The 16126-nt window shown below is 41.5% G+C and overlaps 1 protein-coding gene across 5 annotated transcripts in view; it reads right to left on the reverse strand.

Annotated features, from left to right (window-relative positions):
- The window catches only part of MON1A (MON1 homolog A, secretory trafficking associated), a 41400-nt gene that overhangs the window by 18794 nt on the left and 6480 nt on the right, over positions 1–16126 (reverse strand). For 3 of the 5 annotated variants that reach the window (XM_056525219.1, XM_056525218.1, XM_056525217.1), the window contains exons 6-7: positions 15972–16119; positions 13000–14836 (exon numbers count right to left, since the gene is read on the reverse strand). In XM_056525219.1, the coding sequence (XP_056381194.1) occupies positions 14696–14836; positions 15972–16119 (289 nt within the window). In that variant the 3' untranslated portion in view covers positions 13000–14695. Of the gene's footprint in view, positions 1–12999; positions 14837–15113; positions 15227–15971; positions 16120–16126 lie in introns of those variants that run through there. The other 2 variants (XM_056525220.1, XM_056525221.1) reach the window with 2 other exon arrangements.

Consider the following 16126-nt stretch of genomic DNA (forward strand, 5'->3'; position numbering starts at 1 on the left):
GGAAAAACAAGCATTTTAGGTAAAAAAAAAATTTTTTTTTTACATATACAAAAGTCATGAAACACCTGTGGGGTATAAAGGTTCACTTAACCCCTTGTTACGTTCCCCGAGGGGTCTAGTTTCCAAAATGGTATGCCATGTGTTTTTTTTTTTGCTGTCCTGGCACCATAGGGGCTTCCTAAATGCGGCATGCCCCCATAGCAAAATTTGCTTTCAAAAAGCCAAATGTGACTCCTTCTCTTCTGAGACCTGTAGTGCGCCAGCAGAGCACTTTTCACCCCCATATGGGGTGTTTTCTGAATCGGGAGATATTGGGCTTCAAATTTTGGTGGGTACTTTCTGCTATTACCCTTTTTAAAAATGTAAAATTTTTGGGAAACCAAGCATTTTAGGTAAAAAAAAAATATTTTTTTTTACATATGCAAAAGTTGTGAAACACCTGTAGGGTATTAAGGTTCACTTTAACCCTTGTTACGTTCCCTGAGGGGTCTAGTTTCCAAAACGGTATGCCATGTGTGTATTTTTGCTGTCCTGGCACCATAGGGGCTTCCTAAATGCGGCATGCCCCCAGAGCAAAATTTGCTTTCAAAAAGCCAAATGTGACTCCTTCTCTTCTGAGACCTGTAGTGCGCCAGCAGAGCACTTTTCACCCCCATATGGGGTGTTTTCTGAATCGGGAGAAATTGGGCTTCAAATTTTGGGGGGTATTTTCTGCTATTACACTTTTTAAAAATGTAAAATTTTGGGGAAATCAAGCATTTTAGGTAAAAAAAAAATATTTTTTTTACATATGCAAAAGTCGTGAAACACCTGTGGGGTATTAAGGTTCACTTTACCCCTTGTTACGTTCCCTGAGGGGTCTAGTTTCCAAAATGGTATGCCATGTGTGTTTTTTTGCTGTCCTGGCACCATAGGGGCTTCCTAAAGGTGACATGCCCCCCAAAAACCATTTGTCGCTCCTTCCCTTCTGAGCCCTCTACTGCGCCCGCCGAACAATTAACATAGACATATGAGGTATGTGCTTACTTGAGAGAAATTGGGTTTCAAATACAAGTAAAAATTTTCTCCTTTTTACCCCTTGCAAAAATTCAAAAATTGGGTCTACAAGAACATGCGAGTGTAAAAAATGAAGATTTTGAATTTTCTCCTTCACTTTGCTGCTATTCCTGTGAAACACCTAAAGGGTTAATACACTTACTGAATGTCATTTTGAATACTTTGGGGGGTGTAGTTTTTATAATGGGGTCTTTTATGGGGTATTTCTAATATGAAGACCCTTCAAATCCACTTCAAACCTGAACTGGTCGATGAAAAATAGCGAGTTTGAAAATTTTGTGAAAAATTTCAAAATTGCTGCTGAACTTTGAAGCCCTCTGGTGTCTTCCAAAAGTAAAAACTCATACATTTTATGATGCAAACATAAAGTAGACATATTGTATATGTGAACCCAAAAAAAAATTATTTTGAATATCCATTTTCCTTACAAGCAGAGAGCTTCAAAGTTAGAAAAATGCTAAATTTTAATTTTTTTCATCAAATTTTGGGATTTTTAACCAAGAAAGGATGCAAGTTACCATAAAATTTTACCACTAAGTTAAAGTAGAATATGTCACGAAAAAACAATCTCGGAATCAGAATGATAACTAAAAGCATTCCAGAGTTATTAATGTTTAAAGTGACAGTGGTCAGAATTGCAAAAAACGCTCCGGTCCTTAAGGTGAAAAAGGGCTCGGTCCTTAAGGGGTTAAAAGAAGATGCCATATAGCCAAAAATCTTAACCACCAGAGTACCCCTTTAAGAGCTCCACACATTTAATTGCTGTAGGTTCTTTCTTTTTTTTCTGGGTATGATTATGTATGGTCTAGGACTATTTATAAAAAAAAAATTTAAACCTATACAGACTCCCAGCCCTGATCTTCTCAATATAATTTTAACAGAGTCTGTAAGTATATTTTGTATGGATTTTTTTTTTTACCATTTTCAATTATTTATGCAAACGTAAAATTTTTTAGCCTTTTGCCCATTTTTATTGTTATATAGCCAAGTGTGCAGGTGACAACACCAATAGAATTGGCCGAGGATCCCCCAAGACAGAGGGAAAATGTAGATCAAAGGACCCAACATACTCCCACTAGTGAGGTATGATGATGAGGTCAAATTTATAGACTAATGAAATTGATAGATTTCAAATTCTTTCCTAAACATGAGAATAATTTTCTACTCACCTGTCCATATTAAAAAGTAACCAATCTGTTAGGCGTTTTATTTTTCAAAAAGGGCACAAGGCTTCAGATAGAGACGCTCCACAGATTGGTCATTATTGTTCCTTTGTGCTGCTGTTGTTCACAATGTCAAGCTGATGTACAGTGGTCCCTCAACATACGATGGTAATTCGTTCCAAACGAGCCATCGTTTGTCGAATCCATCGTATGTTGAGGGATTCGTGCAATGTAAAGTATAGGAAGCTGTACTCACCTGTCCCCGCCGCTCGAGATGGTGTCCCCGCTGCTCCCGATGGTGCCCCCGGCCTCCGCTGGGCTCTCCACTGTCTTCTCCGGTCCTCTGCTGTCATCTCCGGTCCTCTGCTGTCTTCTCCGGTCCTCTTCTGTCTTCCGCAAGGCCTTACTGGGCCTGCATAGCGACGTCATTACGCCGCTGCGTACGCCATTCCTATTGGATGACATGCGCAGCAGCGTATTGACGTCATCGGAGAGGGCTGATAAGACACCGGACGACCAGCGCTGGACCCGGAGGGCACCCTGGAGCATCGTGGAGGGGTAAGTAATACTTACCGCACCACACGGGGAACATTAAGCTGCTATCCGGCAGCAGCTTAAGCATTTGGCGCTGCCGGATAGCACTTAATGCGATGGCCCCGACATAAAAAAGCATTGTATGTCGATGCTGACATCGACATGGGATAGTCTCTGAGAGGCCATCGTATGTCGATTTCATCATATGTCGGGGCCATCGTAGGTCGGGGGGGTCACTGTATTGGCAGTTACGCCATTCAGATTGTGTGCCACACCGCATCCTCTTTTACAACCAAATGCCAATGAATTCTCTTTGGAGTATAAAACTATACCTTTTTTTAAAAATAACTTTTTAACCCCTTAAGGACCGGGGGTTTTTCCGTTTTTACATTTTCGCTTTTTGCTCCTTGCCTTTAAAAAATCATAACTCTTTCAATTTTGCACCTAAAAATCCATATGATTGCTTATTTTTTGCGCCACCAATTCTACTTTGCAATGACATCAGTCATTTTGCCCAAAAATCTACGGTGAAACGGAAAAAAAAATCATTGTGCGTCAAAATTGAAAAAAAATACGCCGTTTTGTAACTTTTGGGAGCTTCCGTTTCTACGTAGTAAATTTTTCGGTAAAAATGACACCTTATCTTTATTCTGTAGGTCCATACGATAAAAATGATACCCTACTTATATAGGTTTGATTTTGTCAGACTTCTGGAAAAAATCATAACTACATGCAGGAAAATTTATACGTTTAAAATTGTCATCTTCTGACCCCTATAACTTTTTTATTTTTCCGTGTATGGGGCGGTATGAGGGCTCATTTTTTGCGCCGTGATCTGAAGTTTTTAACGGTACCATTTTTGCATTGATAGGAATTATTGATCGCTTTTTATTCATTTTTAAATGATATAAAAAGTGACCAAAAATGCACTATTTTGGACTTTGGAATTTTTTTGCGCGTACGTCATTGACCGAGCGGTTTAATTAACTATATATTTTTATAATTCGGACATTTCCGCACGCGGTGATACCATATATGTTTATTTTTATTTACACTGTTTTTTTTTTTTTTTTATGGGAAAAGGGGGGTGATTCAAACTTTTAATAGGGGAGGGGTTAAATGATATTCATTCACTTTTTTTTTTGCAGTGTTGTAGCTCCCATAGGGACCTATAACACTGCACACACTGATCTTTATCATTGATCACTGGTTTCTCATAGGAAACCAGCGATCGATGATTCTGCCGCTTGACTGCTCATGCCTGGATCTCAGGCACTGAGCAGTCATTCGGCGATCGGACAGCGAGGAGGCAGGTAGGGGCCCTCCCGCTGTCCTGTAAGCTGTTAATTAACAGGCTACAGGTAGTTCTCACAAGGCACCTTCCAGGAAGCGGGCCCAAAAAACTAAATTGCAAAAGTGTGTACCCTAAAATTTGCTATTTGTGGTTGCATGTAAACGAAAAAAAAATTATTAAAATGATTGCCAAATGTTGTATTTTGTTTTTCCCTTCAAAGTCTGCAAATGGATCTGATTCTCTAGCATTAGACCTATTGTGGTATTTGTTTTACAATTGCAGAAATCTAGGAAAGAAAAATCTACACATTATAAAGTTAACCCCTCAGTTTTTGCTACGGAGGATGTCATACACTATGTACAAGAATGCCCATCCTTATGGGATAAATCACACCCAAAATACCATGACAATGCATGCACGAGGAGGAGATGGGAGGAAATTTATATAAAAATGTTCCCGTATTTCCACAATTATGATGAAAAACTACAGGAGGCTATATGTTAGAATCTTCATGTTTTTGTGTATGATGTATAAATGTATTCCCATATTGAAGGATTTCCAAACTCACAATGTTTGTTCATTTCATTAGCTGTACGCATTGAAAAAAGATGGCGCTCAGTGCGTGACAGTTACTTCAAATAGCTGAGAGATTCAAATCTCCCAAGTGGGTCTGCAGCAAAAAAAAAACTACGTACAAGCACACAGACCGTCTGCCCTTCCTGTTGTCTCAACTTTTTTTACTCAAACCATAAATAATACCCTGCTTGTATGGGAATTTACTTACACCATTTTGCCATTTTTTTCCCCTAAAAATTGCACCTTTGCCCATCGCAACCATTTGGATTGCCTATTTCATTTTGCTGTGGTCTTGAGTAGAATGAAAAAAGCAATCTGTGTAGTTGCTAGTGGCAACAGTACAGTGTTTGCTCACCCCATGTACTTTCACATAGCAAATTAGTCAATTTTGTGAAATATTTGATCGATGCACAAAAGCTACTGCACTGTGTTTAATTTAAAGATTAATTTTTACTTTTTTTCAATTTTAGAAAAACTTCAAATGCTGCAGCTCCAACTGCCTCTCCTGCACCAGAAGAAGTAGACCCAGAGGAGGAGCCACTCACTGTAGAAGCAGGAGGATCACAACCACAATCCACTATTACAAGCGGTCTGCGCTCCATCATGAGCCATAGACATTCCTCCAAAAAATCTAAAGAGTCACAGATGTTTAAAAGTGTACTTGAAGCCATACAAAAATTAGAAGATATGTGTACCACAACATTTTTACATCTGCATGTTAGAGTAATGAGGTTAGAGGGTATGATTAGTGGCCCCCCTTCCAGCACATGTCGTGATTTTTTTAATGACACTCATTCCCTCTATGGAGCGGATGACTGAAGAGCAACAGGCTCTATATAAACAAAAATTAATGAAAATCACCCACAAATTTCTAAATCCCCCCCTGTTCCTATGTATCCCCCACCATCCCCATCATTACAACAACAGAGACCCAGACAATATAGAACTCTCTACTCTTAAAGATATGAGAACACGTTTGAAGGAGAGGAAGGACAGGTCTACAGATGCATGTAGTTGTCTTTTTTGGTACATATCATTCGCAGTGTAATGTGTTTGCAATTGTTCTTTGTACATGTTATGTTTTGTACATATTGTTTTATAGACCTTTGTAAAGAAATATTTTTCCATTATTTAAAAATACAGAGACTTTTTTTTTTTACTTTTGTTCAAAAAAGTAAAGTTTTATATTTTCCGGAAAAAAATTAATAAATAAATAACATAACAGGTTATGGTGCAAATAAACATATGTAGTCCTCTGTGTCACATAGATGCTAGTTTTGGTCTCAAAGACATCAACTACAAAGGGAAAGAAAAAGACCTTTTATTAATAATACAAATATGGTACTAACATCTCAATAAAAATAAAAACATTTCTTACCTACATAGCATCCTGCCATGGCAAAGCACCTTGTGCAGAATTGAAGTAACCCGTAAATTGGTCACTAATCTGCATTATGGATACTGTTGATCTAAAATGGTAAGGCTCCATTCCTGGGAGGTTAAAGGGGTTCTCCACCAAAAGGTGGTTTTAATACATACCTGCCAGACAGTAATAGACATGGTTAGGAAGGATCTGCTCTTGTTTTGGGGCTAAATGGCTATGTTGTGAGATTACCATAACACTGTGGCTTGCTGTTTGTGTACTGGTATTTCCTTTTTGAGTGTTCTCTTGCCTACAAATCCCATAATTCCATTTTCCTCCCTCCCACACATCAGCCACCCCACCCATTGAAACATAAATGAGCTGCATCCATTCAAAAGACCTGTGGTTTTCAATCAGGGTGCCTACAGCTTTGCATTAGTTGCAGATTGATCTCTCTCCCACCAAGCAATCGCTCTACCAATTGAAGCAGACAGGCTCCCTGTCATCAGCTGACTAGTGAGTCAGGTCTCGGCCGCATTGCAACTTGGGAAAAATCTGAGATAACAGTCATTTTGTATGCTGTTGAAAATAAATATTGGGGTGAAAATCACAGAAAAATTGTGAGAAAACCGCCACACACAGGTACAGACACTATATTATGAACTACACTAACTTTACAGCCCCTGTAGTATAGTCAAATAAAAACATTTCCTGGAATACCCCTTTAAATTCAGCGATTTCCTCCATTGTGAGTATTGCAGATGGCTCCAGATTTCAAATGAAATTGCGAAGGACCACACACGCTTGAATTACTCTGTCCACAGATTCAGGCTTGACTTGTATGCTGGTTGTTAGAACACGCCATTTGCTAGTAAGAATACCAAATGAACACTCCACATATCGGCATGCACGGGTTAAGCGGTAATTGAAGACCCGCCTCTGTGGATAAACCTTCTTCCCGAGTAGGTCTTGAGCAAATTTTGGCTCATTTGAAAGGCCTCCTCAGCCACAATTATATGTGCAGGTCCATCTGTAACAGGTAGTGGTTTTGGCTCAGGGATCTGGAAGATGCCAGCATACAGGGCCTTTCCAAAATTAGATTCCTTAAAAACCTGGGCATCATTATTTTGACCATAGGCCCCAATGTCAACTGCCAAAAACGTGTAACTGGTATCAAAAATTGCCATGAGGATTATGGAAAAGTATTTGTTATAGTTATAAAATTGGGATCCACTTCCTGATGGCTTCCTGATCCTCATGTTTGCCATCAAGGGCCCCAAAACAATTAGGGATGTTTGCATGCCTCCAAAACCCCTCTGCAGCAGAATTCCAAATAGCAGTGATAGGCTGAGGAAGATAATGGGGCTGAAGGTTCCTGCATAAAGCCTCACACGTTTCCGGAAACAACGTAGGTATGGTGGATTTCCCCATTTGGAACTGGTAATGGAGAGATGAGAATGTCTCTCCACTGGCCAGAAACCTAAGAGCAAATATAGAAAAAAAAAAAATTGATGAAGGCATAATGAAAATTCAAAATTAAAAGAAAAAAGCAAATCTAAAGAATTAGCAACCACTGCCACCCCAACATGTTTGAGCAACTGATAGCTTATATCAATCTGAAAAGAGAGTTGTGTCTCTGGGTGGACTTGAACCACCAACCTTTCAGTTTTCTTCTGAATGCGCTAACCATAGAGGCTATACTAACTCTCCTATTTGATATATTGGTGAAACTATGTTAACACAATGGGTGGAATTTCTCAAAAATTGTCCATTAAAAAAGTTGATGAGTTACCACTAGCAACTAATCAGATCCATTTTTACATTTGTGGTAATTTTTTTTTAATAATAAAAATTTGGTTGCTATGGGCAACTCCACATCTTTTCTGGTGGATATGCTTGGAAATATCTCAAGCAAAATTTGAACCTTTAAGCAACAGCCAGCAATATAATAGAGTAGTTGCCTATAGCAACCAAGCACATTGCTTACCCCCCAAAAAATTTAAAAGCAATGTGCTTTATTTCTATGGGCATATGCACCACTTGCAAACTATAGAAATGTTCCAAAATAAAACCTTACATTATGAGGACAAAAAGCACTTCTGTTAAAGTACACACTATAAGCTTGGCTATAAAAAAAAAAAATAAAAAAAAAAAGGCGAATAACATATCCAAGCATTTCCAACCAGCCCAGGACTATTTCGGAAACAGCTGGAGGGGTACACAGAACTTGAAAAACATATATAGCCTATATACACATTTAAAGAAAAGAAATGCTCCTCTTGCATGGACTAAACGATGTATATAAATATTCCTACCTGAGGGTCACCACAAGGCACTGTTCTGGCGACACTGCAATCCTGAAGTGTGTATCCTGACACTGGATGTCTTCCTGAACAAGCTCCAATAAGTAATCAAAGCTAGAAGGGGGTCATCCGAAGATAGCGCTGAAATGTGTCCGGAAACTTTCGTAGCTGGACATACAATGCCTCAAATGCACCAAGACGTGTCCGAATGGCATTAACCGGGTGTACCCAATAACGATGTGCCAATCTCCTCGGCTAAGATTCCCTCTCACGCAGCTCTACAAACTGCATGCGCAAAATTGGCGCGACAATCATGGTAGCAAGACAAATAATGCAAAAAACGCACGAGCTCCTAGAAAAAAAACCTGCTGTCCTGTTTCTCTCCAACCTAGCAAGGCAAGACCACATGGAAAACCCCTCCTACTTCCCTGGGGATTTCAATAAAACAAGATTAACGTTCATTAAAAATTGCATAAAACGGATTGGATTTTATTTATAAAACCGTATTAGTTAGAAAACCTGATTGAAAACAGTATGGCAAAAACGTAATGCGAACCCAGCCGTATACGATTTCAATTTGAAAACCGTACAGAACCGTTTTGAAAACTGTATGCATTAACTCTCCACTGAAAACCGTATGCCAAACAATGCATCGGGTAGTGTCCGTTTAGCATCTTGTACGGTTTTGTCCGTTTTTTTCCAGTAGCCTACCACGGTTTTTGGTCCAGGGGAAAAACTGTATTGAAACCATATAGGGTTTTTTTTTTTTTTTAACATGTATACTTTTTTATTTCTTAAAAAGAGAATGCAACCAGATATCATTTTTAAAACCATAAACAGGTTAAAATTTGTACACATGTTGTTATAGTTTAGTCCGGTTTTGAGAAGTCCGTTTTTCATCAAAAACCTGATACGGGAACTGTATTGCATAAACGTGGTGTGAATGCAGCCCATGTTAGGCTGAGTTCTTAAAGGGGTACTCCAGTGCTAAGACATCTCATCCCCTATCCAAAGTATAGGGGATAAGATGCCTGATTGCAGGGATCTTTTACCCAGCACCCCGTTACCATCAGCCCCCGGAGCATGTTCGCTCCATTTCTGATGACTACTGATCACGGGGCCGGAGTATTATGATGTCACAGCCCCCCCCCCCCCCCCCCGTGTGATGTCACGCCCCACCCCCTCAATGCAAGCCTATGGGAGGGGGTGTGACAGCTGTAACGGGGGCTGATGGTAACGGGGTGCTACGTGAAAGATCACGGGGGTCCCCAGCGGCAGGACCCCCGCTATCAGGCATCTTATCCCCTATCCTTTGGATAGGGGATAAGATGTCTTAGTGCCAGAGTACCCCTTTAAGCTCTCCTAAGCACATAAACAGTGACCTAGCTACACTGGTGGAAGCATTATTAGGATTAATCAAGGCTGTGGAAGAATCCCAAGCTTTCCAAAGTAATCCATCCATTTTACGCTCCATGGGGTCTTTGGGGACATTTATCATTGAGTTTACCCCTTTTTCTTGTGTATTTTTTTGCGCAAAGATTAGCGCAGTGACTTTCATTACGTCTTTTTTGTGCATCTTTTTTGATAGAATATTTTCCGATGTTCTCTACGTGCTCGTGTACCGTAGAAAAAAAATACTTTACACACAAATTTACTTTTGCACAATTTTTGTTTAGATATTAAAACTTTGCACAAAGATTTGGCAACAGATTTTGCGCAAATATAGAACACGGAGGAGTACACAACGATGTGTCAGACAGTAGAAACATACAGCAATGACTATGTTTGAGCAAAATTTATCAACAAGCTTGCACACAGTTGATTAATTTTGCACAGACATGCAAACAAATAGAAAGCACTGACATGGTTTAAATTATTTCTACCTCACACCGACATTGATAAATCTCCCTTTGAGTTGAAAGCTGTCCTCAAAGGGTAAAGAGGTTTTTTTTGACCACTTTGGAATGAAATCCCAAAAATGATTGTCCAAGTTTCCAAAGTTTTACTTTCTCATCATCAAAAGGAAATCTGGACCTAAATCTTTTTTTCTTGCATCTCTTCAAGGATAAGATTTTTAATGTTCTCATGTACATTAAAAACATGTCTCTTATTGGTTTGAGGCCAGCAAACATATGATCCTGAACAGAGGACGGCTCTGGAGCATCAGGAATATTCATTGCAGTTAGCAATAAATTTACATCCTCAGCAGAAAAATAATACTTCTTATCGTTTCTCTGAGAAGGGGACTCCACAATTTTGCCTTCCTCATTAGAACTAGAATTAAGGGAGATTGCCTCCAAATCGAAATCTGAGTCATATGCACAATAAATTTACACTTTTTAGCTGGAGGAGGATCCAATGGATTAAGACCCGCTGTAGAAGGAGGATCTATAGGTGGAAATGGATCCATAGATTGAACTTTAGGCAAAGCAGCCGCTATAGATGCTAGCACCTCCTTATTTATAACAGACCAGAGATCCTTCAAAAATGATGGGGACTCCTGTTGCACAATTTTCTCTGTACAGGGCTTACCGTATATACTTGAGTATAAGCCGAGTTTTTCAGCACGATTTTTTGTGCTGAAAACACCCCCCTCGGCTTATACTCGAGTGAACTCTCCGCCCTCAGTGGTCTTCAACCTGCGGACCTTCAGAGGTTTCAAAACTACAACTCCCAGCAAGCCCCGGCAGCCATCGGCTGTCCGGGCTTGCTGGGAGTTGTAGTTTTGAAACCTGTGGAGGTCTGCAGGTTGAAGACCACTGCGGCCTTCGACATCATCCACCCACCCCCTTTAGTTTTGTAAAGTACTCTCCTCCGCTCAGCGCTGGTCCGGTGCTGCAGGACTGTCCGGTGGGGAGGTCGTCCGGTGGGATAGTGGTTCCGGGCTGCCATCTTCATCGGGGGGGGCCTCTTCTCCGCGCTTCGGGCCTGGAATAGTCACGTCGCCTTGACGGCGACGCAGAGGTACGTTCATTACCAACATCCCTCTGCGTCATCGTCAAGGCAACGTCTCTATTCCGGGCCCGAAGCGCGGAGAAGAGGCCCCCCGGTGAAGATGGCAGCCCGGAACCACTCTCCCACCGGACAACCTCCCCACCGGACAGTCCTGCAGCACCGGACCAGCGCCGAGCGGAGGTGAGTACAGAACTAAAGGGGGTGAGAGGGGGCTGGATGATGTCGAAGGCCGCAGTGGTCTTCAACCTGCGGACCTCCAGAGGTTTCAAAACTACAACTCCCAGCAAGCCCGGACAGCCGATGGCTGCCCGGGCTTGCTGGGAGTTGTAGTTTTGAAACATCTGGAGGTCCGCAGGTTGAAGACCACTGTATCAGACATTGACAAGCGGTGATGATGATGACATGTGGTGATGATGACAACGGGATGATGAAGTGGGGGGGGGGGGGGATTATGACAAGGGGATGATGAAGGGGGGGGGGTGTGGGATGATGACAAGAGGATGATGACAAGAGGATGATGACAAGGGGATGATGAAGGGGGGTGGGGATGATGACAAGGGGATGATGAAGGGGGTGTGTGGGATGATGACAAGGGGATGATGAAGGGGGGTGGGGATGATGACAAGGGGATGATGAAGGGGGGTGGGGATGATGACAAGGGGATGATGAAGGGGGGGTGTGGGATGATGACAAGGGGATGATGAAGGGGGGGTGTGGGATGATGAAGGGGGGATGATGACAGGCGGTGATAATGAAGGGGGGGGGATGATGACAGGGTGATGATGAGGAGGGTGTTAATGACGGGGGTCTGGATGATGACGGGGGGATGATGTATTTCCCACCCTAGGCTTATACTCGAGTCAATAACTTTTCCTGGGATTTTGGGGTGAAATTAGGGGCCTCGGCTTATATTCGGGTCGGCTTATACTCGAGTATATACGGTACATAGGGGGCTTGGAATGACCTTTAGGTAAAGTCCCTCAGCAAATTCCACATTTCTTAAGCTTTGTTTTTGGTTCATTGGAATCTTTCATAGAAACCTCTAGGTTTCTTCGTGGGCCTCCTTGTCTCCCTGAAAAGAGAGAAGGAAACTCATAAGAATAGGGGATAAACAAAGCAACCCTTCCCCCCAAGTAAGGAAACCCCTGAGGGCCAGCTACTCACTGGGTTGCTGGCTACCGAACGCACCAGAGATGCAGAGTGTTTAGAGGCAGATCCATCCATGGTACTTCATTAAGTACCCTCCTACTTTGAAATTGGCACCCTTTCTTCCTCCAGGCATGGCAGTGCCGTTCCGGTGTGCAGCGCAATCTTGGGGTCGGGACATCCAGCGGCCACCCAGTCACAGCGCACGTACACATGACATCACAATCAACGGCGTCGAGCCCAAATGGAAGAGACAAAGGGAAGACCCGGAGACCTCCCGCAGCCTGCCAAACAACATGGGTCCCCTGCATGAACTCCCAGAGTGCCATGGGGGACCGGAGAAGCGCCCCCGGAGAGGTGTGACCCGGTGCAGGAATGGAAGAGGGAGACCCGGAGTTGCCCAACTAGCTCCTGCCTGGACTCCACCTGAAAAAAAACTACCCCACCAGTCTGGGATCTACAGCGGTAACAACCTCTCTGCATCACTGCTCCATAGGAACAGAAAACACTGAGGGTCTCTTTTAACCTCTCTGTATTTCCTGTTCCTATAGAGGCCTATGGACAATCTCTTTGTTGGTGCAGTTGTGGGGACGAAATGAAAAACAGCAATTCTGGCAGAACAGCAGCTTATTTTGTTTTATTATTATTATTTTTATTACATCATTTACCTCACAGGTAAAAATAATTTTGTTTAGTTTAGGTCATTACATATGTGGCCACACCAGCAATGGCCCAGATTTACTAAAATTGTTGGGTTTTCAAAAGCACTATGTATTAGGGTTTTGACACTCCGTCATATTTATTAACAGTCTATTTGTTGGTTAGTGTACTTATTTAATTGTATTTGATGTGCCCTACAAAAAGTGTTTGCTTTCTGTTTAGTAAATCTGCAGCACACCATGCCCATGTTGCAGGGACTGACTGCGTGACAGTAGTAGCACCCACAGTCTAACCTCTTAGATGCTGTGAGTACTACTGACTTTGGCATCTAAGGCTAGGATTAGAGTGATCTTTGCTCCTGGCTGTTGCAGCATGGTGTCAATATCTTGAACTCTCAATCCCCACAACACCATAGACTATGGGAAGTACTTCCTGAATGCACCATACATGGATGTCAGATATTAGGAAAGAGGTATAGCAGCATTACCATCATCAGATATATGTCATAGGATTATGATCCTCAGCTCTAGGACCTCTGCTGATCCCGAAATAACAGAAGGGCACAGGTAATACACAACCCATTCTAGAGAATGCAAGCCTTAAGCATTAAAGTGTAGAGAAAGCCAATGATGGAGCCAAAGCACATAACTAGCACTGTGGCCCCTTTATTTTGAGGTGGGGGTCTGTTAATACCTGGGTCTCTAGCAGTATATCATTTACTATCATAGTAATAACCTTACGGTCAGAATTTTAAATAAAAAAATTCACAGCCATAAATATAAAAATGATGCTCTTTATGTGATCTTGCATTTCTCATGGGATAGATCCAGGCAGTTTCTGCTGCAATTCCTCATTACTCTTCAAATAATTACAGTACTGAGATTGAGTGACATTAATACTCCATTTACACCCAGAGCTGCACTCCATTCTGAAGTTAGCTTTATATTTGCAACACCTCATTGCTGTCCTTGCTGGTTCAGACATTGTACTGTTGCATTACATTGTGAAAGATAAAGTGTTACCAAAAGGCACTGTAAAATAGGCTGTAGCTACAACTATGTAACTCAGAACATAGTGCAGCATAGAATCAGGTGGCTACAGTGCAGTCAGAATTGTGATGTAGCTGAAAAATAAGACTTGATGGAATGGCAGCATTATTACTGCAGCAATGGATGTGACTTAAACATAAGAGAAGATGCAATAACCAAACTGTGATCACAGCTCTGGATGTGTATATGACACAAGTTAGATGAAAGTGTCACACGATTGTAGTGCTGCTTATTTTGTAAATCATTTCAGGTTTCGACCTTAAATTAATTGCAACTAGACAACATGCAACATAAGACAAGATGCGTATAGGCAATGTCAGCCCGTTGTGCCCAGTGGACATGTGAATGACATTTAAGGAGTGGCAGCAGATGGGATGCGGCACTCATGTTATAATGTAGTGTTCGTTGTAAAGTCCATGCATCCAGTGCGGCAGAAACTAGAAGACCAGACATCAGTTAAGATAGAAAATTGTCTCTGAAATTGTCTCTGAAAAGGTTCAGGCGTTCTGATTTCGGCAGTGTTAGTATCATGGACGTACTGCTGAATGGAGGCTCCATTATCTTTGGTTAAGGAGAGGTTGGTGGGGGTCACAGTTTCAGTATGTGGGGGAGCTCAAGATAAACAATTTCTCCTCCTCTTTGCGGATCCAGCGCAGAAGACGAGAGACACCATTTACAGCTGAAGACTTTGTTGCCAAAGGGCTGAAACAGACATAGAGTTCAAAAGCCTCCGTCACCTGTAGAGAGTATGAGAATCATAAGATGTGACACCTGCAGAGTGGTGTTATCTGGCTGACATATTAATAGAAAGTATGACGACTAAACTGGTCCCTGCAAGGCTTTACTTTTCTCCTGTTCGGTCACATTTAGTCAAACTGGGGCAATACAGTAATAACAAATGAGTTATCATTGGAAATAAAGGGGTATTTCCAATTCAAAAATTGACCCCCTATCCATAAGGTTCAGAAGCCCTATACAGACTGAATGGAGTGCTGGCAGAATATGTGTCCTGACCTTCATTCAACAGGGAATTAGTGTTCTTTTCTTGTGATCGGTGGGGCTCCCAGGGGTCGGAACCTCCAATCAACTTGGTATCCTCTGGTATCTTCTGGATAGTAAATAACTTTCTGAGATGGGAATAACCAGTTAAAAAGCCACTGCAGTCTTTTGTAAATAAAGCTGTAACACTGCATAATGAAGAGTTCTAGAAGTATTGTAATAATTTCTCATCATTTAAAAAGATCTCTGCTTGCTGTCACTAAATGGGAAATGGTTAACTGCTGCAGGGCTCAGAGTGCATCAGAACTGTCTCATAACAAGCCATGCCCCAACTGCACATTAGCAGGACAAGGTTTTTAACTTCTAGATGTTCACATTTACAGCAAGCTGAGGTTTTGATCATGGAAATATGTTGGCAAAAAGGGGGGTATTTACCATTTTTATTTGGCCTATTCTGCACCATTTTCATGTGCATCTCTGCAGCATATTTATTATGCATTTGCACCATTTTGGCCATATGTGTGCCTTATTTGCCAGTTTTATTTTCTAAAAGATGTTGGGGGCACATAAAAAAAAATTTAGACATATTTATTATTTGCAACTTAAAAAAAAAAAAAAAGTTACAATTAATTGTTAGCAAGCTTACGCTGATCAATGGGTGAAGTAGAAATAGACAAAGCAAATAAGTGATTGGAAAAATGTGTCAGATTTATCATACGTTAATATCATCTGGCAATGAAAAATTTGGCATATACATTATTGATAAAGGGAAAAATACTACCCAGAAAAGTGTTGTGAATTATTAGATCCTCCCAAAGTATATTAGAAAGCTGCAGAATTAGAACGAAGTTTTAACAGAAGACTGGTACTCACCCAGGCTAGGATGTTCTCTTGGCGCCCCATGTGGTAGATGGTAGTGAGTGGGTTTGAGCTGCAGTGCGCTCTGCCATGTAGATACTGGTACAGCGACACCAGGCGCTTCTGTTCAACTTCCGTGTCATAAGGAGCAGTCATCTCTGGACTGTGGA

This window comes from Hyla sarda, chromosome 6, assembly GCF_029499605.1.
Source record: "Hyla sarda isolate aHylSar1 chromosome 6, aHylSar1.hap1, whole genome shotgun sequence".
NCBI lineage: Eukaryota > Metazoa > Chordata > Amphibia > Anura > Hylidae > Hyla > Hyla sarda.